Source organism: Hemicordylus capensis, chromosome 2, assembly GCF_027244095.1.
Source record: "Hemicordylus capensis ecotype Gifberg chromosome 2, rHemCap1.1.pri, whole genome shotgun sequence".
NCBI lineage: Eukaryota > Metazoa > Chordata > Lepidosauria > Squamata > Cordylidae > Hemicordylus > Hemicordylus capensis.
Window position 1 is genome coordinate 27,692,745 of NC_069658.1, and position 21,910 is coordinate 27,714,654.

At 46.8% G+C, this 21,910-nt stretch overlaps 1 protein-coding gene across 6 annotated transcripts in view; it reads left to right on the forward strand.

The window, feature by feature from the left end:
• LOC128341549 (oncostatin-M-specific receptor subunit beta-like) overlaps window positions 1–21,910 on the forward strand; it is a 71,112-nt gene that overhangs the window by 42,324 nt on the left and 6,878 nt on the right. For all 6 annotated transcript variants that reach the window (XM_053287818.1, XM_053287824.1, XM_053287819.1 and 3 more), the window contains 11 exons: window positions 345–496; window positions 3,044–3,201; window positions 5,089–5,251; window positions 6,599–6,675; window positions 7,768–7,990; window positions 8,710–8,904; window positions 9,883–9,984; window positions 11,898–12,077; window positions 15,015–15,179; window positions 17,164–17,248; window positions 21,463–21,520. In XM_053287818.1, the coding sequence (XP_053143793.1) occupies window positions 345–496; window positions 3,044–3,201; window positions 5,089–5,251; window positions 6,599–6,675; window positions 7,768–7,990; window positions 8,710–8,904; window positions 9,883–9,984; window positions 11,898–12,077; window positions 15,015–15,179; window positions 17,164–17,248; window positions 21,463–21,520 (1,558 nt within the window). The remainder of the gene's footprint in view (window positions 1–344; window positions 497–3,043; window positions 3,202–5,088; window positions 5,252–6,598; window positions 6,676–7,767; window positions 7,991–8,709; window positions 8,905–9,882; window positions 9,985–11,897; window positions 12,078–15,014; window positions 15,180–17,163; window positions 17,249–21,462; window positions 21,521–21,910) is intronic.

Consider the following 21,910-nt stretch of genomic DNA (forward strand, 5'->3'; position numbering starts at 1 on the left):
TTTCTACTGGAGGACATCCTAATGAAGTGTATGAGATGTGTTAGTGCAACTGCAGTCTGAGGGTTGCACGACCTTCAGGCACATATTTTCAGGTGGCACAGAGCACTTCTGAGGAAGAGGAAGCTCTCAGTTCCTTGCAAACACCAGTGGTGCGTTCGTCAGGGACTCAGTGGCTGCACTAACACATCTCACTTAGCACTGGCACTGCATTAGTCAGGATGCTGGGTGCTGTTATTAAAGTTTAAAGCTTCTGTATCTATAGAATCCTATTCCCAACTGGAAAAAGAACAATGAATTTTCTGAAGTTTCCTTTTTCTCCAACTCTCATCATAATTTCTTGTAAGGTCTGACACAATAACTTATTGTGAGCCGGATTCTAAAACGAGCATCTGCCAAATCAGCATTAGGGAGCAAAGCATGTACAATGTGCGGTTGACTGCCAAAAACTGTCTCGGAGAGAATCACACTGACCTTGCTTTTGATGTGTCCCACCGAGGTAAGGGTTTACTTTTTCTCCCATTGAGCTGGTTCAGAAGATGATTTGTTGGGTCAGCAATATGGCCTGAGCCCTCTTGAGCCTGTGTGCTTTCTCACCCACTTCCTTTACCTTTTTCACTTGCCTGCCATTGACATCTTGGTAAAGTAAGACAATGAGGCTATTCATAAGATGGAAGAAAATTGGGCTAGCGGAGGCTAGCGGAGCGAGCGCTCTGCAAACCCTTTTTTTTAACTCATGTGTTGCTCCCGGCTCAGGGGTCTCTCAAGCATGCCCTGCACACTCACGCAGGGCATGTTGGAGCTTTCGGGGGCCACGCAAGCCCCGAACTTCCCAGCCCCCTGCGGCTCCGTAACTGAGCCAGCAGTCGTGTGGGCAGCCAATCCGGCCGCCCAGGGCTGCCACCCTGCTCATGTGCGGGGAGAGTGGGCTGAGCCCGCTCTCCCCACTAACCTCCTAGAGGCTCTTCTCACAGATCGTGGGGAGAACCTCAACAGCTCAATGAGGCAAGTCTCACAATCGGTGAGACTTGCCAAAATGAGGTTTGCGGGGAGAGTGGGCTCAACCAACGCTCATTATAATTTCTTGTAAGGTCTGATACAACAACTTATTGTGAGCTGGCTCACAGAGCTGCGCTGCGGCAATACACGACCACAAAACCTGGGTTAGCAGAGCACTTGCTCCGCTAACCTGGGCTAAGGGGAGGGGTAGGTAAGTGGGTGACCCACTTTGGGGAAACTGGGCTCACCTGCGAGCCCGGTGGTTCCCACAATCCATGGATAGCGGGCTAAACTCCCTTAGTCTTGAACAAAAACTAAACTAATACTTTGAAACCACCAAACCATTTCGAAAATATTATTCAAGCCAAATTTTAGGAAAAGCTTGACACAGAAGTGTTATTGCTGTGACCTTCAGAAGGGTGTGCTAAATTACTAGCGGCTTGCTTTTTTGTTGTACGTTGTAAGATATGGCCTTCCCAATGGTGCTTAAATGAAGCAGCTTTTGTTGCCATAGCTGATTTTGATTGGAATTTGGTTACATTTGGTTGACTGGAATTCGGTTGACTGGAATTTGGTTCCCATGAGTGCCATCATCACCATGTAAGGTGTTTGGAAATGGGCGTGGTAAGCATCCACACAATCACCTGTTCACTTGCCTTGTTGCTGCTGCTTCTCCAAAAGGAGGGAGGGAGATTGCACTCTTTCCCCATCACTTTCCCTTGGGATTTGGTGCTGCTGTGGTGGTAAACCAGGCTTCTGGCGCACTGGAAGATGCAGATTTCTCAGTGTTTCTGACACGTCTGGAGCACAGAGTAAATGGCATTTCCCAGCACTCCTGGAGCATGGCTTACTGCGGTGGTGACATTGGGAAGGCAGTAAGAGAGAGCCTGCTCCTGTCCTTTGTTTTGCCCCCATCCATAAACAGGGATGGATCAAGCTCTTTGCCGCCCATAGGCAGCCAAAGATTTGCCACCCTAGCAGCAAGGGATGAAGGGTGGGGGAGAGTTCAAATTGATTTTTTTTTTTACTTTAAGACCACTGCCGCGCTGGGTGCAGCGATACCAATGCGGCACAGAGGGCAGCAATATCCCTCCTAACCCAAGCTTGCCTACCTCCCAAATGACAGCTATCGCCCTATTTTGGGCTTTTCTGCACATGAGCACATGTGCAGAAAGGCCCCAAATCAGGTTATAGCTATCATTTAGAAGGTAGGCGGGCTTGGGTTAGGAGGGGTATCACTGCCCTCTCTTCTACCACGCCATCATGCTGCAGCACGGCAGAAGTTTTAAAGTTAAGAAATAGATTTGGACTCCCCCCGCCCCACTGCCACTTTTAAAGTTTAATTTTTTCCCCCACAACACCAACATTTGCTGCTGGGGGAATTTTGCCACCATAGGCAACTGCCTCTCCTTTAATCCGCCAGTGTCTGTAGAGCAACAGAAGTTGGCTAAATAGGCCTGCAGATGGAGGGAAAGTGGAAACTTAGTGGGTAGATGGAAGCAAGCTGGGAATTGGTGGTTGTTTTTTCTGCTGTTGGGATTCAACTCTGAACTGGAGAAGAACTCTTGGGGATGGGTGGTTCATAATGCTTTCCTCCCATCTGAAGTGAGTTGCCATAATCTAAGCCTGGGGATTACAAATTCTGGCATCTGATCTGATGTTCTCTGCAAGTATAGTCAGAAGTGGCACATCTCTGGATAGTTTTAAGAAGGGTTTAGATAAATTCATGCAAGACAGGTCTATCAATGGCTACTAGTCTGAGGGCTATAGGCCACCTCCAGCCTCAAAGGCAAGATGCCTCTGAGTACCAGTTGCAGGGGAGTAGCAGTAGGAGAGAGGGCATGCCCTCAGCTCATGCCTGTGGGCTTCCCAAAGGCATCTGGTGGGCCACTGTGTGAAACAGGGCGTTGGACTAGGTAGACCTTGGGCCTGATCCAGCAGGGCTTTTCTTATGTTCTTAAGTTCAAAGTTATTTTGACTGCTGAAAGTAGTCGAATCACTCTTTCTGAAGTTCTTAAATACCTCTCTTTCTTTCTTTTTGAACCAGTTCACCCTGCAGCCCCCTATCAGCTCTCCAAAGGTGATCGGAATGCTACTGCCATTGAGTTATACTGGCATATAAAACCTAAGTCACACAAACTGTCCTTGTTATGCCAAATTGACGTTAAATACACCGGTTCTGATGGTGAAGAGAAATGGGCAAAGGTGAGAAGCATATATTATTAAAAGAAGTAGCTCCCCTCGCCCATTTCATCCAGGTAGCCATAGTTGTTTGATGAAGAAAAAGCAACACAGAATTTTGTGGTATCTTGAAGACTAACCCAGTTATTGAGGCAATTCTCACAATCGGGCAAAATCAAGCTAAGGGAGCCCAGCCTGATTTCATCCGCGTGTGAGAACCACCGGGTTCGCAGCTGAGCCTGGTCTCACAAATGTGGGTAACCCACTAAAGTTACTCTCCCCTAAGCCCAGGTTAGTGGAGCAAGCACTCCGCTAACCTGGGCTTTTGGATCGTGTGTTGCTGCAGTGTGGCTCCGTGGTGCAGTGTAGTAGACCACGAGTAGACCCCCAACCGGAAGACTAAAAAGCAGCCTCTCAGCTCGGGGGTCTCTCCAGCATGCCCTGTGCGCTCGTGCAGGGCATGCTGGAACTTCCAGGGGGCGTGCTCCCCCCGATCCACACAGCCCCCGCTGGCTCTATGACAGAGCTGGCAGTCATGTGGGCGGCCGATCTGGCCACCCAGAGCTCTGTGGGCGCTCGTCTGCTGGGAGAGCAGGCTAAGCCCACTCTCCCCGCTGAACCCCATCTGGCGGTTCCCACTGATCATTGTGTCATAAGCTTCCAAGAGGCCCAGCCCACTTTGCCAAAGCAATTGCAGTACAATCAAATATGAATAATGGTAGGAGAACCCCTCTTGGCAGAGTGTCATTTAGGGGGCACTGATGACTGTCCTCAGGGAGCATTCAGCTTCCATCTGTGCTGAGGCTGTGACAGGATCTTGCTCCCCCTCATCTTAAAGGAAGACTCAACAATCCAGCATTCAAGGAGATAATTCTCACGAGGAGAGCCTAGCCCGATTTTTGTTGGTTGTAAGAACCACCAGGCTCGCAGCCGAGCCTGGTAGTTCTTGAGTGAGTAACCCGCTCGAGAGCCCCTGCTAAAAAGCAGGTTTGCGGAGCGAGCGCTCCAGCAAACCTGCTTTTTAGGCTCATAAGTAGCTGCAGCGCGGCTTCGCGCTGCGCCTACTCATGAGTAGACCCCAGGCCAGGAGGCGAAAAGCTGCCTCCCGGCTCCGGGGGGTCTTCCCAGTATGTCCTGCGCATTCGCTCAGGGCATACTGGGGCTTGCGGGAGCCGCACAGCCCCCGCTCCCCCCACCCCCCACTGGCTCCGTCATGGAGCCGGCCATTGTGTGGGCGGCTGATCCAGCCGCCCAGGGCTCCCTGCTAGCTCGTGAGTGGGAAGAGTGGGCTTGGCCCGCTCTTCCCGCTCACCGGTAAAAACCGGGTCTCACTGATTGTGAGACCCAGTCCAAGGCTAGATCGTGAGACCCAGGCTGAACAGGCAATTTGCTTTTAGATGGAAAAGCCATGATCCAGCTAAAGTTAGTCTTAAGTCTCATGGAAGCCAGAGAAACAAGTTAGTCATGACTAACTGAAGGCCAGTTAAACTGTTTTTATACTCTGAGGTCATTCACACAATCAAAAACTGTGTTCTACCCAGGTTTGGGAGCTGTGTGTACTCCCAGTTTTTGATTGTATGGAAGCAAGGTTAGATGAAAACCTGGGTAGAAGTGATTGTGTGGAAGCAAGGTAGGAGAAAAAGCTACCCAGGTTTTCCTCTAACCTTGCTTCCACACAATCAAAAATTGGGAGTACACACAGTTCCTAAACCCGGATAGAACACAGTTTTCGATTGTATGAATGACTTCCCTGACTTTGGTTTTATTAGTCCTGATGTATTTGATGTTTTTAATATAATGTGTACTACTGTATTCTGTGTTTCTAAACTACATATTTCAAATGTAATTTTTAAAAATGAGACCAAAATGTCAGGACAGATCTGTAACCATTTTAATGTTTGCATTTTGCAGAATTACAGTATAGTGATTCATTCAGATCCATATCCTCACATTATTGTGGGTGGGTTGCAAGCAAACACCAAATATTCTTTTAAAGTCCGCTGCCGTGCAAATAAACACTTCTGGAAATGGAGCGATTGGAGTGAATCCATAAATATCCGAACAGATGAATCTGGTGAGGATGCTGATCTGCAGGGGGAAGCTTGTGGTGCCAAAGCTTGCAGTTCTGTTCTGCGAGATGCCGCTTGCTTCTTTGCAGGCAATTGTGGAGAGGCAGAAGACATTTGGAAGCAAGGGACTTCTTCATTCCCTTGAGAATGCCAGGAGTGAAGGCAGTTTGCTGCACTGCTTGTTGTTGCAATGGCATCACCGGACTTGCTGACACACCTCAGTGTCTAAACTGACTCCTTGAAAAGTGCAGCATCTGAGATGTATAGTGATGTGAAAAGGTCTAGGCGTGTGCACGGAACAGGCTGGCCCGGTTTGGTTCGAGTCTGAACTGGACTCGAACCAGACCAGGCCAGTTCGTTCCGGCACCCCTTTGACACCCCCCCCCCGGTTTGCTTTGTTCTGGGGGGTGGGTGGGTTCACAGACCCTTTAAAAATTTTTTTTTTAAAAAATAACCCCCTTTGGGGGAGTTGTAAGAGGCGGCTGCGGGGGGTGGGGGGTGGGGTGGTCTGCAGAGATCCTTGCATCCCAAACCATCCCATTCGGCCGGCTCTTTGGCCCGTTCGGGCCTTTCCCCTCAGGTGCGCTGGCCATTTTGGAGGCCACCATGCCTGCATTTGGCCTCTGCATGACCCAGGCCAAAGAGCCGGCTAAACGGGCTGGTTTGGGCTGCAAGGAAGGCTGGCGGGGGGATGGGTAACCTCCGCAGACACACACACACACACACCCCCGCCACCTCCAACAATTCCCCTGAAGCGGGTAATGTAAAAAAAAAAAAAGGGTTACCAACTACCCGAACAGTCGGGGGTGTTCAGTCCAGGGTCGGACCAAACAGGGGATGGTTCAGTTTTACCCCGAACCTTCCAACCGAACAGGTTCGACATTGAATGCATCTAACGTCGAACCTGTTCGCACATCGCTAAAAGGGTCTCCTTATGGTGATGATCCATGGTGCCCCATTGACACATGCAATGTGACACTGCTTGATGCTGCTGTCATCAAGGGGTGAGTGTGCATGGGTGAACTAGCCGATGTTAGTGTGAGAGACTGGTGTGTAGGCATTTGGGTGTGTGATAAAGCTATCTCTCCTGGTTACAGATGCCCTTAGATCTGGATTGTGACCCATTGCCATTCATAAGCCTGGGTTCTGCGCCTGCGCAGGACCTCACAGGTGGATTCTATGAACTTAGCTAAAGCCCCTTTGACTTTGCCTGCCTCTGCACCTAGAAGCTGCCAGGATCCCCTCAGGTGTCTGTGCAGCAAGCAGCAAAGGGAGCTTGTTCGGCTGTTTTCTCTACCTAGATTTGATAGGATGGGCTTCATTAATCAGAGTCTTCTACGTTTGCCTTGCAGCTCCATCAGGGCAGCTTGATATCTGGAGAGATATTAGCCCAGGTGAGGACGTACGTAACGTAACTGTTTTCTGGAAGGTAAGTCAGGCCAACATCACCTTGCTAACTGGGCAAAGAGGAATTTTTTAAGTGGTGGCTTTCCTACATTTAGTTGAAGGGTAACTAATGTTCCATTTAGTTGAGGGGGAGTCAGTTCCACCAAGCACAGCATCCCTCCCTGTGGCTGTTGGTGCCGTCTTCCATCCTTGTACCTCCTCTCTGTCTTGAGCTGTAGTTTCAGAATAGTCAACTTGGGCGCTTTCCAGATCAGACCCTGCAACGGGGTCACAACGTATCTGCGAAGTGTGCTTCCGCACTTCCTGTGTTGTGACACTGCAGTCTCTGCGCTGTCGGCAGGGCACCATTCGCAGTTTGGATGCCTTGTTTCAGATTTAATTGCTGTGATTTATTGCTTGAACATTGTATAGTAATGTTTAATATATGTTAATGGCATTAAAAAGTTGCTGTATTTTCCAGTTGTTAGTTTTCATGAGACTGCTCCCCCTGCTGGGCACTTTGCTATTTACAGTTTGAATGCAATAAGCCTGAACCGATGCATTTTGCCGCTGTTGAATGGATAAAATGGAAAGCACCTTGGTCCTTGTTTTCAGATGTAAATTTTACATACAAGTTTTTTTTAAGCTCATTATGGAAAAAAGTCATGGGTACTAAAGGCTTCCCAGTAGGCCAACAGGTCTTGTTGCTATGTGGCATGAAGCAACAAGACCTGTCAGCCTACTGGGAAGCCTTTAGTACCCATGACTCTTTTCCATGACTTCTTCAGCCATCAAGAAGATGGGGCGGTGGGGGGGATATCGGCTAACATGATGTGTTGTGTTAGTGAGCCATAATGCTGTGCCCTGGGACTTCTGTGGGGTCAGGAGGCAGCCCCGGCACTGGTAAGGACGGGTGTAATACAAGTAGTGCTTCCACAGTTTCCCCTATTATCATAAATGAGGAAAATTGTGGAAGTACTGCCAGCACAGCTGATCCATTCTGCCCTGGGGCTCAGTGCAACAGCTCCATAACACTACACATCATGGCATCTGACAAAGACTGTAGTCAAAAGCAACTTTATACTGTTACAGCTAGAAATGGGGACTTCAAATATATTTGTTTTCCTCCTCCTAGGCATCATCGGATTTTCATGCTAATGGGGATATCAAAGCATATTACATATTCTGGGAAAAGTTAGATAAACCTACCAAGTTTGGACACAAGGATCTCATCCCTGCATTAAAGAGCACAACTATTTCTCTTGATAATGAGGCTTACAAAATCAGTGTCTCAGCAAATAATAGTGTGGCTTCATCCCATCCCTCCGTGATCATCATCTCAGCAACTACGGATGATGGTTTGTACCATCTTTAGACATGCTGCCCCATTGCCTAGTTCTCCCATACGGCAATAGATAATAGGCAATTTTAGATCAGCTAGTTTTGACAAACATATTAGAATCCCTGTTCACTTGGAACTCCTCCCTGTTTTTGGCTGTTTTTGCCATGAATATGTAAACTGTAGATTTGATGTTCCAATCAGTTGAATATTTGGGGTTTCACCCTGACCATTTAGTTACATTAGTTGCATTGTACATTAAAAATACTGGCTCACATACTGCACACAATTCCATTCAGGTTGTAATGTGTATGCAGTTGTGCAAGAGTGCTCTTCGTGCAAATGCAAAAATTGCACAAATGGAGTTGCACAATGGATGGCTACCATTTCCAATGGCCATTCTTCATGCAACTCTGCACAAGTTTTGCATTTGTTCCACGACACGCTCCGTTACAACGGGCATGGAACTTTGCACAATATGTGAGTCACTGAAGTGTATATATCACTTTCCTGCTAGATAAATGACATAGTGAGTGAGAGTTCTACTGGGGTGAATAGACATCCTCTGGTACAGCAATGGGGTGGATTAGGTGGCTTTTTGGTCCTCTGAATCTGATTGTATTTGATCACAGATTTGCTTGGACCAGCAGAGCAACCGTTGTCTCCACCTCTGTATAGAAATACTAGCAAAACAAACATGTTTTGCATTTCTTAATACTGCAACGTACTGCATTTTAGGTGACATGCAAAAGTTTGATGTCAATAAAGAAGACACAACCAACAACACAGAAAAAGAAATTTACATTTCTTGGAGGCCCCAAAATGACTTTGATGGCTACATTGTTGACTGGTACAACTACCCAACACCCGCCCCATACAATTTTCAGTGGAAGAGATTTGGCAGAAATGACTCCAGTGCTCTCATAACATCACGTAAGAATTGTATATCTTTGCTGATGCAAGAATTCCTGAGTAGAAAATTGTTGAGAGAGCAACAGAAACTTCCTCTAGCTCTGATTTTTCCTCTAGCATCTTCTCATCAGTGTCTCATATTAAAAACATGAACCTTCCCCAAAAATGTTTCAATTGGAAATTAGTAAACAGTTGATTCCCACCCAGCCCACCATATCCATCAACCTATAAATAAATTTGCAGAATCAAAGCTTTTTCAGTTTTGGGAAACTTTTCATTCACTTCCTATAGTTGTAGAGAGGTATCATGCTTAAGAAAAGAGTGCATTGATTTACAGGTTAAAAATGTGCTTTTGCAGGAAGTAAACTGGCAGTCATATAAAACCGACAAAGCAACACACATATACATAAAAGAAGATGACACAAATGCAGGCTACAGTATTTGAAACCACCATAGCTATTGGCTGCAGGTCCTCTTTCCTCAGTTAATTGAAGTGACCTCTCCCAATGGTTTAGCTCCTGAGATTTTTATAGTTTTTATACTTAGGAACATTCCAGCTGCTCAGAAATTTAAAAAGCTTTCAGCACAAAAGCCTAGGGGTGGGGCTGCATGCTGTTCATGGGACCACATTCAGCAGTGAAGGCAGCAGCAAGGAGCATTTTAAAGTACTGGTCATCTATTAGACGTGTGAATGGTGTAACTGGTGTCTGCATAGAGGGTACTATGCACACGTACACACATAGTGTGTACACATAGTATGCTCTATGTACATAGTACACACACAGAGCAGTATGTACATAGGTGCACACACTATGTGTGTATGTGTATATATGTACACACATAGTGTGTATGTAATACATTCAGCAATTTTTATGAATTTTTATGGATCTCTACTTATTCCGATTCCTTCTAATGATGCAGGGTTACAGTCTTCAGTAAACAGCTTGTTTTATGCAATCTGATTCTCTTCCTTAATATGTATTCTGACTTATATTCCAGATGCTTTCCATCCCGGAGAAAGATACACTTTCAGGGTATATGGATTGCATAGTAAGAGAGCTGTTCTCCTGGAGAAAAAAGTCAAATACCTCAAAGAACTGGGTAAGGCAGCAGTGCCATTCGGCCATGTTGAGACTCTAGGAACATAGCCATTTCCCTGCTTCCTTCACAAACAATCAGAAGGATGTGCTTATTATAACCTGATTTATCAGCAAAAGATGTATTTGATTCATGGTTACCCCGATTTAGATGTTTTGTATCGGCCCAGGAATATCTCTGTGCACAAACAGCTGTCTTGCCTTCAGTGGCTCCACTGAATATAATATGATTGGATATGATATTTTATATTATATCCAAGTCAAATGAGCAGTATGCAAAAGCATTGCAAGTGCACTGTACTAGTGCATATGGAACAGTGTATCAAGGTTGCAAAATTATTGGTGTGACCTGTAGCTAGACAGAAGAGAGTAGGTGCATGTGTGTCCAGAGGATATTGCTCTTCTCAAGACAATGGCTAGCATCCTCTGTAGCACACAGGAGGGATTTAGCATAAGCGATTTTCTTTGTCACCTGCCTCCTGCTCCCAGCATCCCCCTGAGCCTCCCAGAACACCATTCTCGAGAGTGGAAGGACCCTCGGTGACAAGGTGGGCTACAATGCAGGTGGCTGCAGGAACAGACAGAGACCCCCCAGAAATCAGGGTGGGGTGGGGAGAGATAGACCTTTCATGTCATCATGCCACAGCCACCACATCACTGCTTGAGGATTCAAGAATCCAGATCTTCCCACTCCTCTCTAGCCACTTGCCACTCAGTCTACATCATTGCCAAGAGTCTTGCATCGCTCAGAAATGGCTCTTCAGGAAGCCAGGTCTCTTCTCTCCCCCTACAGCCACCCATGCTACAGCTCATGCCATTGCCAAGGGTCTATCAGTCCTCAGGAATAGCTTTTTGGGGGAAGTCTGGTCTCCCTCCCCACCCCCTGCATCCACCTGCTCCACAGCCCATGTCATTGCCGAGGGTCTCTTGGCATCTCAGGAGGTTCGGGGCACTCTAGGGAGAGGGAAGCAACTTGCATTAACTTTCTCTTGCACATGCCCTGTGGATGCTAGCCATGGGTCCAGTTTGCTAAAAGAATGACAGTGACTACTACATCCAAAGATGTGGCCTTTAGAGGCTGTGGTCACCAGAATTATCATGGACAGTCAACAGATTCCAGAGGGTTTAGTCAGCTGTAGCCTAGGCAATGAAGACCTTAAAAGTATTAGGCAATCCAGTCCAAATGATGCACTTTGAAACCCACATATGCTTAAATCTCTCCTTTGAAATAAATGGTGTTTCAAAATGCTCAACTGGCTGGATTGTGGTGTGGGGGGGGGGGGAGGAGCATCTGATGGAGTGAGCATCAACTCATGAAAGCTTATGCTGCAATAAATATATTTATTACTTTCATATTCCAGCTTACTTCCATTGGATTCAATGCAACAAACATGGTATTCCTAGAAGGCCTCTGATCAGGCACTGATCAAACCCAGATCTTCTTAGCATCAGCAAGGTTGCTGTACCATACTCCTTCAGACCATATTCTAGGTCTGGATTTGTAAAATCACTGAGTTTCTAAACTTATTAGAAATAGCAATAGTTTGACAAACGTAGTCTGGGAGAAATTCTGAAACCTGACACTCTGTGCCCCACAAACGTATGCCTGAGGGTCCCGCAACCCTCAAGGACATGTTTTCAAGAGGCACAGAGGCCTGCATAGAGAAAGGGAGATTGATGAAAATTGCCCCTCCCCAACTGCACACACAAGAAGTTTTTCAGCGCTCACATTACTGTGGATTTCAGCTACTGTGTTCTGTGGAGTTAGTCAACATTCCTTAGCCTGTTTTTCCCCTTTGGAGACTGTAATATTCTGAACCCAAAATACAGTTGTGTTTATGGACAATAAATGGGAATCGAACCATAACATTAGATCCAGGAAGCACATCACAATGTTATCAACTTCCTGTCTTCCAGAACCAACTCGTAACCCTAATCTGACCATAGCTGCGGTGACTTCCAATTCGTTTACAGTAACCTGGACATTTTATCCTTTTGATGAGTCCCATCCGGGTTTTATCAGAGGTTACAATATTTATGTGAAGCCTGATCATGGAAACTGTATGTTAAAGGAATCTGCGGAAGTTAGATTTCAAGGTAACTGATTCTGGGAATCCAGAATACTGTACATATCGTATGCTGATTGGGAATTGGGAGGCTTTGCTCAGAAGCACATAAAAGTATACCATCCAGAAGAAGGATTCTTTGCGGAGAAATAAAACCTTAAGAGTAAAGGAGAGATGTCAGACACCAAGAGTTCCAGTAAAGAGGTGTTGAGAGAGGCTAGGAACTTGAGAAAGAAGAGACGCCGTGCTAAGAAACAAGGACACAATTCTAAGCTGGGAGTGGTTTGCAAAAAAATGCAAAGCAGAAAGGTTTGGACTGTAGCAGAAATAGAGCCTATTCTCACATGCATTGGAAACTGGGCTAAGGGATCCCAGCCTAGTTTCCAGTGAGCGTGTGAACCACTGGGAGCCATGTGGCTCCTAGCAGCAAGCCCACTTAATCTTCCCCCTTAAACGAGGTTAGTGGAGTGAATGCTCCGCTAGCCCCATTTATATGATTGTGTGCCACCGTGGCGTAGCTCTGTGCCACGGCAACTCACAAGGAGACCCCCAACAGGGAGGCTACAACAAACCTCCCGGCATCGGGGGTCTCCCCAGAACGCCCTGGGCACTCACATGGGGCATGCTGGGATTTCTGGGGGCTGGGAGGCCACTCTCCCCACAAACCCTCTACAGGCTCCCCGCACTGCTCATGTGGAGACCCTCATAGACTAGTATATCTTTTTCCCCCTACTGCTTGGAAGCAACTGAATTACAGCTGTAGTTGTCATTGATAGTGCTTGTGTACTGTAGAAAATGACATGCTAAAAATCTGTGGGCTGATTTATATCTGCATGTCACTTGAGCATTGCAACACCAAATGATAATTTGCATAAGAGAATGGGTCATTACAGATGTATATCACATCGTTGATGGAACTTCCATATATCCTCTGATAATGTCAGCCAGGCACAGATAACTGTCAGCTGAAAGTGTGAACCAATTGAATGGAAAAGCATTGACTGAGCAATGGAGCAAGCATGCAATAGGTGCTGTGTCCTCGCAGCTGGAGGCTGCTCTTAATGCAGCCAGAGGCTTCCCCACTGTTGCTGTGCCTGAGCACATGGTGAGGGGGAATGATTTAGAGCAATCTTCTCTGCCTCTACATGGGTCATGCAGCACTTGGGGACATATTTTTGGAAGGCACAAAGCACTTCCAGAGGCAGACAAAATCACCTAAAATCAGTTCACCCCACTGGCATTGATGCGCCTTGTGGCAGTGGCGAACCTCTCCACAGGATGCATCTTCCTGGCACACCTGCACTGCTGTAGTCAGGAGGTTGGCCATTTTGTTTTAGATCCCAAGAAAGTTCCATTTGTACTGTCAGATCTGCAATGGCTCATAAAGTAAAGGTAAAGTTGCGCCGTTTAGTTGGTGTCGACTCCTGGCAGCCACAGAGCCATGTGGTTTCCTTTGGTAGAATACAGGAGAGGTTTACTATTGCCATCTCCCATGCAGTATGAAATGATGCTTTTCAGCATTTTCCTATATCGCTGCTGCTTGATATAGGTGTTTCCCATAGTCTGGGAAACATACCAGCGGGGATTCGAACCGGCAACCTCTTGCTCACTAGGCAAGTTATTTCCTTGCTGCGCCATTAGGTGGCTCATCCACACATCCAAGTTGACACTTCTTGCTGCAGTGCAGTCATCAAGTGATGAACATGCATTAATCCACCCCTAGCTACGAAAGTGAACCTGATTCAGGGACTGACAATGTGGTGGGGATGAGTTTGCAAGGGTGGCAACCAAGTAGCAGTTAAGTGATTGCACTGCAGCACAATTTAGGAGGGTTCTGTTTAAAGAAGGACCAGATATTCTGATATCTCTTGGATTCAACTCCAGTTGAATTCTAGCAATTCACCTAGATGGGGTGGGGGAAGTAAATAAAAAGTAATTAATTAATTAATTATTGTTCTTGTTTGTTATTGTTTTTCATAACTCCAATTTGAACCCTTGAGTTGTAGTGAGTTTCATCACACCAACCAAGGTTGAATGCCGCCTGCGTTACATCCGAATGAGGAACGGCAGGCTGCTTTCCCTGTGACTGGAGTTGAGGGAGAAAGCTCCTCCCTCTCTCTGGCCATGATTGGCTGTGTGGGCTGCCCTTCATGCAACAAAGACGACCACACAGCCAGATCCCCCTCCTCTCTGCAGTCTCCCTTACTGCAGGCTCCCTGCTCTCCATTGGACCTGCAGTTCCGTGTTATGTGCAAATGTGGTCAATGTGTAAAAGAAATAACTAAAAATAAATCCATAAACAAGCTCCATACCAGATATTAAGAAGGAAAATCCACAGGTCAACAGACAAAATCAAACTATCTGTTATAAAAACAATCAACTACTTTGCTGAGACAACCAGTGGCCCTCTTAATCCAATGAGTGATCCAAATAATTTAATCTCAGGCCTTATATACAGGGCATAATCAAGTTTGAATTTTCCACCAAGCCTTCTCCTCGGATTTAGTGTCTCTCAGTCAAATGAACACCCCTCCTAAATGGGCAAAGAGGCACCGTTTAAGTGTTGGTTCTCTCATGTTTAGCAAGGGGATAGCAACTGTTCCCTTTCATCCCATTATAGCATATTTTCTTTTCATTTCAGTAACTGCTGAATCGCTGTTGTCTCCTTTGTGTTTCTTTTTAGATTGTGAGCCTCTTTGGAACAGAAAACCACTTTGCTTTTGCTATGTAAACCACTTTGAAAGCTTTTTTTGGTTGAAAAGCAGTATATAAATATTCTGAATATTAGTATAATTAATATTAGTAGTATAGTATAATTAGTAGTATATTCTGAATAAATAACAACAACAACAATAATGATACTTTTTACCTACCCTCCAAAACATCAAGCAGTCATTTTCTGGAAATGAAAATAATTCTGAGTTACAGAATGTGAGTCATGGTTTATATCCTTGCTGTTTGAATGCAGGTGATCTGGTACTGTGCAAGTACACAGTTGAAGACCCCAAAGAAAAGAGATTTACAATAAAACACCTTGAGCCCAGCACAACATACCAGGTTACCATTAATGCTTATTCTGTCAATCCAGAAAATATCACTGACAACTTTCAAAAAATTACTACAAAAGCTGACAGTAAGTTCTGTAAACAATGTGTGCTTAATTGATGAAAGAGTTAATTACATATTTTTTCTAAAAGGCATGGATACTGTTGCCATTGAATATAAGCTCTGCACGCCTCTAAAATTCTGGTAGTTTTATTCAACTGGTGTGCTTTTGAAATTCTGAAGCTGCCTTATACTGAGTTTGATGGACTAATGGCCTGACACCCAGTTGGGGTGTGCAGAATTGGTTCTGTTCGAACCAGTCCAGTCCCAGAAAGAGCCTGGTGGCCCCCATTTTCTCAGTTGCTTATTGGTTTTTACAATTTTCTCAGTTGCTCATTCGTTGTCTGTCACTGCCTTCTGATTGGCTAGCGATCTTCTTTATCTTGGTTGCCTTGTTGTCATTCAAATCTTTGCCTTGTCAGGGCAACTCTGCCTGCATTGGCTAGCAGGGAGGGACGAGGGAATGGGGAGCAAAAGGCAGGGAGATTCAAAGTGTATTTAAAGCCAGGCAGTGCCTGTCCTGAGACTAACCAAGACCATCCTATCAAATCTAGGTAGATCCAGCAGGGCTGTTCTTCTGTTCTTATGTACCAAAGTTTTAACTAATTCCGGGTTCAGACATAATGGGGAGCTGGAGGCAAAACTGCCAGAGGTCCCCAAACCTGAATATCTGAATGCAGGAAATCACAGTTGGGGCCCTAACTCAACCTGAGGGTTCACTCACCAAACTCCAGTTTGAACCCACAGTTTGTAGTGAGGTTCGCTGTTGGGCCTCTGGTTTGTGGTTGTTTCCATTACTTCTGAATTGAGTTATGGAGGCAGCCTTCCCCAGGACCTGAACAGAGAGAAGGAAGCTTCTCCTTCCCGATTGCCTGCCGTGGCTGTCCATCAATCAAAGAAGGAAGCCCGGCAGACTGCAGAGAGGAGGCCAGCGCTCATGTCCAAATTTGGACAGGTAAGCATGTGGAGTGGGGGGAGCAGAACAGTGGGTGCATTGGACCCTCAGTTCCAGATTACTTCTGAACTGGCCCTAACTAATTTCAATCACAGCTGTCCTTGCAGCAAAAAATGTCACATCTTGGCTTCCTCGTTCATGGCAATGGCTGTTCTTGAAGTGGGAACTTAGGAAACTGCTTTACACTGAGTCAGACCCACAGTCCATCTGTTTATACCTGATAGGGGCTCTCCAAGGTTTCAGGCAAGAGACTTTCCCAAACCTGGGATCTTCTGTAGGCACGCAGGCACTCTACCACTGAACTACAGCCCTATCTCCAAAGTGCAAAATATGTATCTACTAGCCAACCCGCACAGAGCATCTGTGCACTCTTTGGGGCTGGCTGTTCCCTTCTCTCTCCTGTCCCACTCTCCCTCCCACCCTTCTGCCCCACACTCTTGCCTCTCTTCCCCTCCCTCCCGCCCCACTCTCTCTCGCCCTCCCTCCCCCTCCCCCTCCCCTCCCCCCTCTCTCCCCCTCTCCTCCCTCTCCCCCTCTCCTCCCTCTCACCCTCCTGCCCCAGTCTCTCCTGACCACCCTCCCGCCTGCCCCGCCCCTGCCCCTCCCTCTTTCCCCATGCCCCTTCCCCCTGGCCCCTCCCTCTTGCCCTCCCCTCCCCCTGCCCCTCCCTCTTGCCCTCCCCCTGCCCCCTGCCCCTGCCCCCTCCCTCTTTCCCCCTGCTCCCTCCCTCTTTCCCCCCTGCCCCTTCCCTCCAGCCCTCCCCCTCCCCCTGCCCCCTCTCCCTTGCCCTCTCCCTCCCCCCCTCCCCTTGCCCTCCCCCTGCCCCCTCCCCCTCCCCCATTGATGAGACTCAGACCAGCTTCACTTCTGCAAAGTTGCTGCATCATGAACTTAATCCAGAAACCTGCACAGACACAGTGCTCTCATTGCCATCTATGGAAGACTGAGATTTGCGAGGACAAGCCTGTGTCCTGCCACTGATATTGAGAGCACTTCTGTTACACTGCTAAAAATTACCATTTAAAAACTAAATAAAGGTTTTTGTTTGCTTCAACAGGAAGTGGGCGCCTTCTTTTCCTTCTGCCGCCAGTGATCATATCTTTAACACTAATAAGTTGTATATGTTTTTGGAAAAGTGATTGGTAAGTCCACAAGAGTCAAATGAATTTTCTTTACCCACAGCAATTAATAAAAACCAGCAAAATGATCCCTTTGCTATATTAAGCCAGCTTTGTACTTTTCCTGCACTCTCATATTGTATGGATCAATGCACATTTACATTATTTGTGGAAATGTTGTGCTTACTTACATTGGAGACAGCATGCTTTGTTTATGTTTTCTATTTATCTATCTATCTATCTATCTATCTATCTATTTATTTATTTACACAGTCAGACAGTTGTTATTGACTGGTTTGTTTTATCCAGACATCTGCTTCTTTACAAAGGCGGCACTTGCTGTTTGTTGTTGACTTTTCTACTTTTGTTCTTATTGCATTTGTTCTTAGTGCCTGTTCTTGTGCAGCCAGTATTAAACCCTCTGTTTCTTTCTTCAAGTTGCCATTCTTAAGCCATTGCCAGGTCTTGGTGATGTCTGATTTTCCAGTTATATTGTGCCAATATTGAACATGCAGGGGCTTATTTCTCCATTTTTCTGCTCGGTTCTTGACCTGTTCTTTCTTGTAGGCCTCCTTTGTTTCATTGGTGTTGAATAGTTTCTCGTTATTGACCATTTTAAGTGCATCTAGTGATGTGCACGGTCCGGAGAAGTCCGGACCGGCACCGAAGGGGGGCCTTGTTTTTAGGGCAGGGAGGGCTTGCTTAGCCCTCCCACCTCCTGGCCCCCGCCAGCGCCCGTATTTAACAGTATAGGGGCGCTGGAAACCAGCCGCCCCCCCGCCACCGCCGCGGCGGCGGCGAAAGAACTCCCCAAGCCAGCCAGCCCTCCCTCCCTCCCAGCTAGCTGCCCGCCCGCACACCCACCCACCCGCTCGCTCACCCGCTCACTGGATAAGAAACGAGAGGAGCTCCGGCACAGAGCTCCTCTCGTTCAGAAGGCCTCCTGCAGAATGGCAGCTTGCGCGCGCGCGCGCATGCGCGCGCCACAAAGCACGCCGTTCTCCGGAGGCCCGGTCTACCCGCCGGGAAAGGGCCGGGTAGACCGGGCCTCCGATCGCTGAGTAGACCGGGCCTCCGATCGCCGGAGGCCCGGTCTACCCAGCGATCAGAGGCCCGGTCTACCCGGCCCTTTCCCGGCGGGTAGACCGGGCCTCTGATCGCTGGGTAGACCGGGCCTCGGAGGCCCGGTCTACTCAGCGATCGGAGGCCCGGTCTACCCGGCCCTTTCCCGGCGGGTAGACCGGGCCTCCGGAGAACGGCGCGCAAGCCACCATTCTGCAGGAGGCCTTCCGAACGAGAGGAGCTCTGTGCCGGAGCTCCTCTCGTTTCTTATCCAGTGAGCTGGTGAGCGAGCGGGTGGGTGGGTGTGCGGGCGGGCAGCTAGCTGGGAGGGAGGGAGGGCTGGCTGGCTTGGGGAGTTCTTTCGCCGCCGCCGCGGCGTTGGCGGGGGGGCGGCTGGTTTCCAGCGCCCCTATACTGTTAAATACGGGCGCTGGCGGGGGCAAGGAGGCGGGAGGGCTAAGCAAGCCCTCCCGCCCTTAAAGGCATACCCCCCACCCAGACCCGAACCAGGCAGGGCCGGACCGGTCCGGCAGTTCGGCCATTCTTTGGAATGGCCGCCGGACCGGTTCGGGCACACCGCTAAGTGCATCTTCTTCACTGTCCTTTATATATTCTTCAACGACTCTTTTCTCCTCCTCTACTGTTTGATGGACTTCCAACATTCCTCTTCCACCTGAGCTGCCAGGGAGGTATAGCCTATCTACATCACTGCAGGGGTGTAGAGCATGATTGATGGTCATGATTTTCCTGGTCTTACGATCTAGCGTCTTTAGCTCTGCCTGGGTCCAGTCTATTATTCCTGCAGTGTATCTGATAACAGGTATAGCCCAGGTGTTTGTGGCTTGTATGATGTTCCTGCCATTGAGTTTGGACTTGAGGATTTTTCTAACTCTCCTGATGTATTCACTTCCTATTTTTCTTTTAACTTCAGTGTGTGTAGTGTTATCAGCCTGGAGTATGCCCAAGTATTTGTAATGTTCTTTCTCTTCCAGGTTCTTGATGTTGCTTCCATGGGGCAGTTCTATTCCTTCTGTTTTTCTTATTTTTCCTCTGTTCATTATTAATGCAGCACACTTGTCTAGTCCAAACTCCATTGCTATATCGCTACTGAATATACAGACAGTGTTTAGCAGTGATTCGATTTCTGACTGGGACTTTCCATACAACTTCTGATCGTCCATGTACAGCAGATGGTTGATTTTACTTGATGTTTTAGATGTTTGGTATCTGAAGCCTGTTTTGTTTAGTATTTGTGAAAGTGGAGTCATGGCGATTACAAACAACAGAGGGGATAGTGAGTCCCCTTGGAAAATGCCTCTTCTAATGCTAACCTGTCCATCTCGCCATTGATTGTTAACTGTGTACTCCACATGCTCATTGCTTTTTAAAATAAATATCTGCATGTTTTTGCTGACACCAGTTGTTTCTAAACATTTTAGTATCCATGTGTGAGGCAATGAATTGAAGGCTTTCTTGTAGTCAATCCATGCAACACTTAGATTTGTTTTTCTTCTCTTGCAATTTTCTAAAATCATTTTGTGAATCAGCAGCTGGTCTTCTGCGCCTCTGGTGTTCATGGAATTTTCTTTCTGTTCAACTGGAAGCTGTTTGTTAGTTAATAAGTGTTTTTTATTATTATTATTATTTAGATTACTACTATTACTACTACTACTATTATTATTATTATTATTATTATTATTATTATTATTGGCATGATTTATTTTCAGTGGCTGACATGCCACACAGCCTCCCATGCAGCTTTAGTGCAACGTGGATGCTGCTGCACCTTCTTAAGGGCTGTTGCAAAAGTGCATACTTGTGCAAATGCTGAAATTGTTTCCAGTAATGATCGTGCAGCTCCCTTGCACAATTTCAGCACTTGTGCAAGTGTGTGCTTTTGTAACAGACCTTAGGGAGGTGCAGCAGCACCTGCTTGTGGGAGGCTGTGCAGTATGTCAGCCACTGTGTGTGTGATTTCATTTCAGAAATTATTTTTTAGCTTTTGCATTGTCCACACTTTTGTGTGGATACAGTCCCTTGTGGTTTGTTTTCAGAGTACTAGACCAGTAGCTTTCTACCTTTCAGGAACTAGGGCTGACATCCTGTGCAGCAAGCCACCCATCCAAGAGGCATTCATACTTGCTGTTTCCTAGCCAGCTAAGAGCTTGTCCACACAGGCTCCATAGGCAGGGGTTGCTCCATGCCTCTGAATAGGTGCTAAGCGGTGCTCATTCCCAATGGCAGTAGTGGTACAGCCATGATGATGCACAGCTCTGGAGCAGCCCCTCCCTTGGAAGCTGCATGGATGGGATCTTGGCTGGCCCAGAAGCAGTGAGCATGCGTCCCTTTTGGATAAGCGGCTCACTGCGCAGGAAGCCAGCCATTGATACCTACCCTTTAATGCCTACCTGCAACATAGGATCCATTTGTTTTTTTATTAGGGCAGTGCCAATTACTTGCCAGGTTCAGTTTTCAGGCCTAAAAGAAATGTCAAAAGAATAGAAATCTTCCTTGGGAAATGCTTTGTGCAAACATTCTCCAGTCCTGTTTGGTGTCATTGTTTCCCTGAACAACAACTATTAGTACTACTACTGCAATATCCTCCCCATGCTCCTGGTGCGATTTCTTTCTCTTTTCTGAATGGATCGTATGGTTAATCCCAGGCAACTGAGGAGCATGCAGTGAACAGGATGATGGTGCAACACTACATAGCCAATCCCAAAATGATCTGCTGAAATTTCTGTTGGCATTTTGGGTCACCAGCATTCTGGCTTGGGGATGGTAGAAAATGGCGGTACTTCCATGGGGGATCATGGCTGGCTCAGAAGCAGTGAGCACACGTCCCTCTTGGATAAGCATCTCAGTAAGTCAGCCATTGATATCTACCCTTCAATGTCTTCTTGCAACATTGGATCCATGGAAGCACTCGGGACACCTTTTGGGATGGAGGAGACATGGAAAATGAGCTTACTTTAGCCCTGGCTTTCAGTCTTCCTTCAAACTTGAAAAAACCATGCTAGCAGCATTGGAATTGCCTGGAATCTTCCTGGCAACCGGCTCCTGCCATTTGAGTTACTTTCCAACATGAAAGATACTCCCCACATCTTTATCACCAGCATTCTGACAAAGCAGCAAGTCACTTTTTCATTATTATTTTTTGCTTTGTTTTTTTCTAGTGTAAGGAAACGCTACTACCCTAAAGTCCCTCATCCATCCATAACTGCATTTTTGAAGGTAAGGTAAAAATCACTAGAAAAATCCCATAATTGTAAATGGCTTCCCTTCCCTCTCTCTGGTTAAGGGCTGAGACTTATTTCTTTCTGCGGGGATTGACTTTTCAGCAAAAGTTTAAATTGGTGCAGCTTTGATGACCACTCAGTTTTAGTGGGAAAAGGAATATATCAAAGAACTCTTATAACTGCCTCTTTTCACTGGCTGACATATTGTTACTGGACTGGTGTTCCCTTGCACATTGCATGTGCTCAAGTTGCACAACTTGTATAAATTGTGGAAGTAGAAAAATTGTGCAAACTAAATGACACGAGTGAGCCCATTGTTTCCAAAGGGTTTACGCTAGCGCAATTTTTGCATTTGCACAATTTGAACAGGTTGTGCAACTTCTGT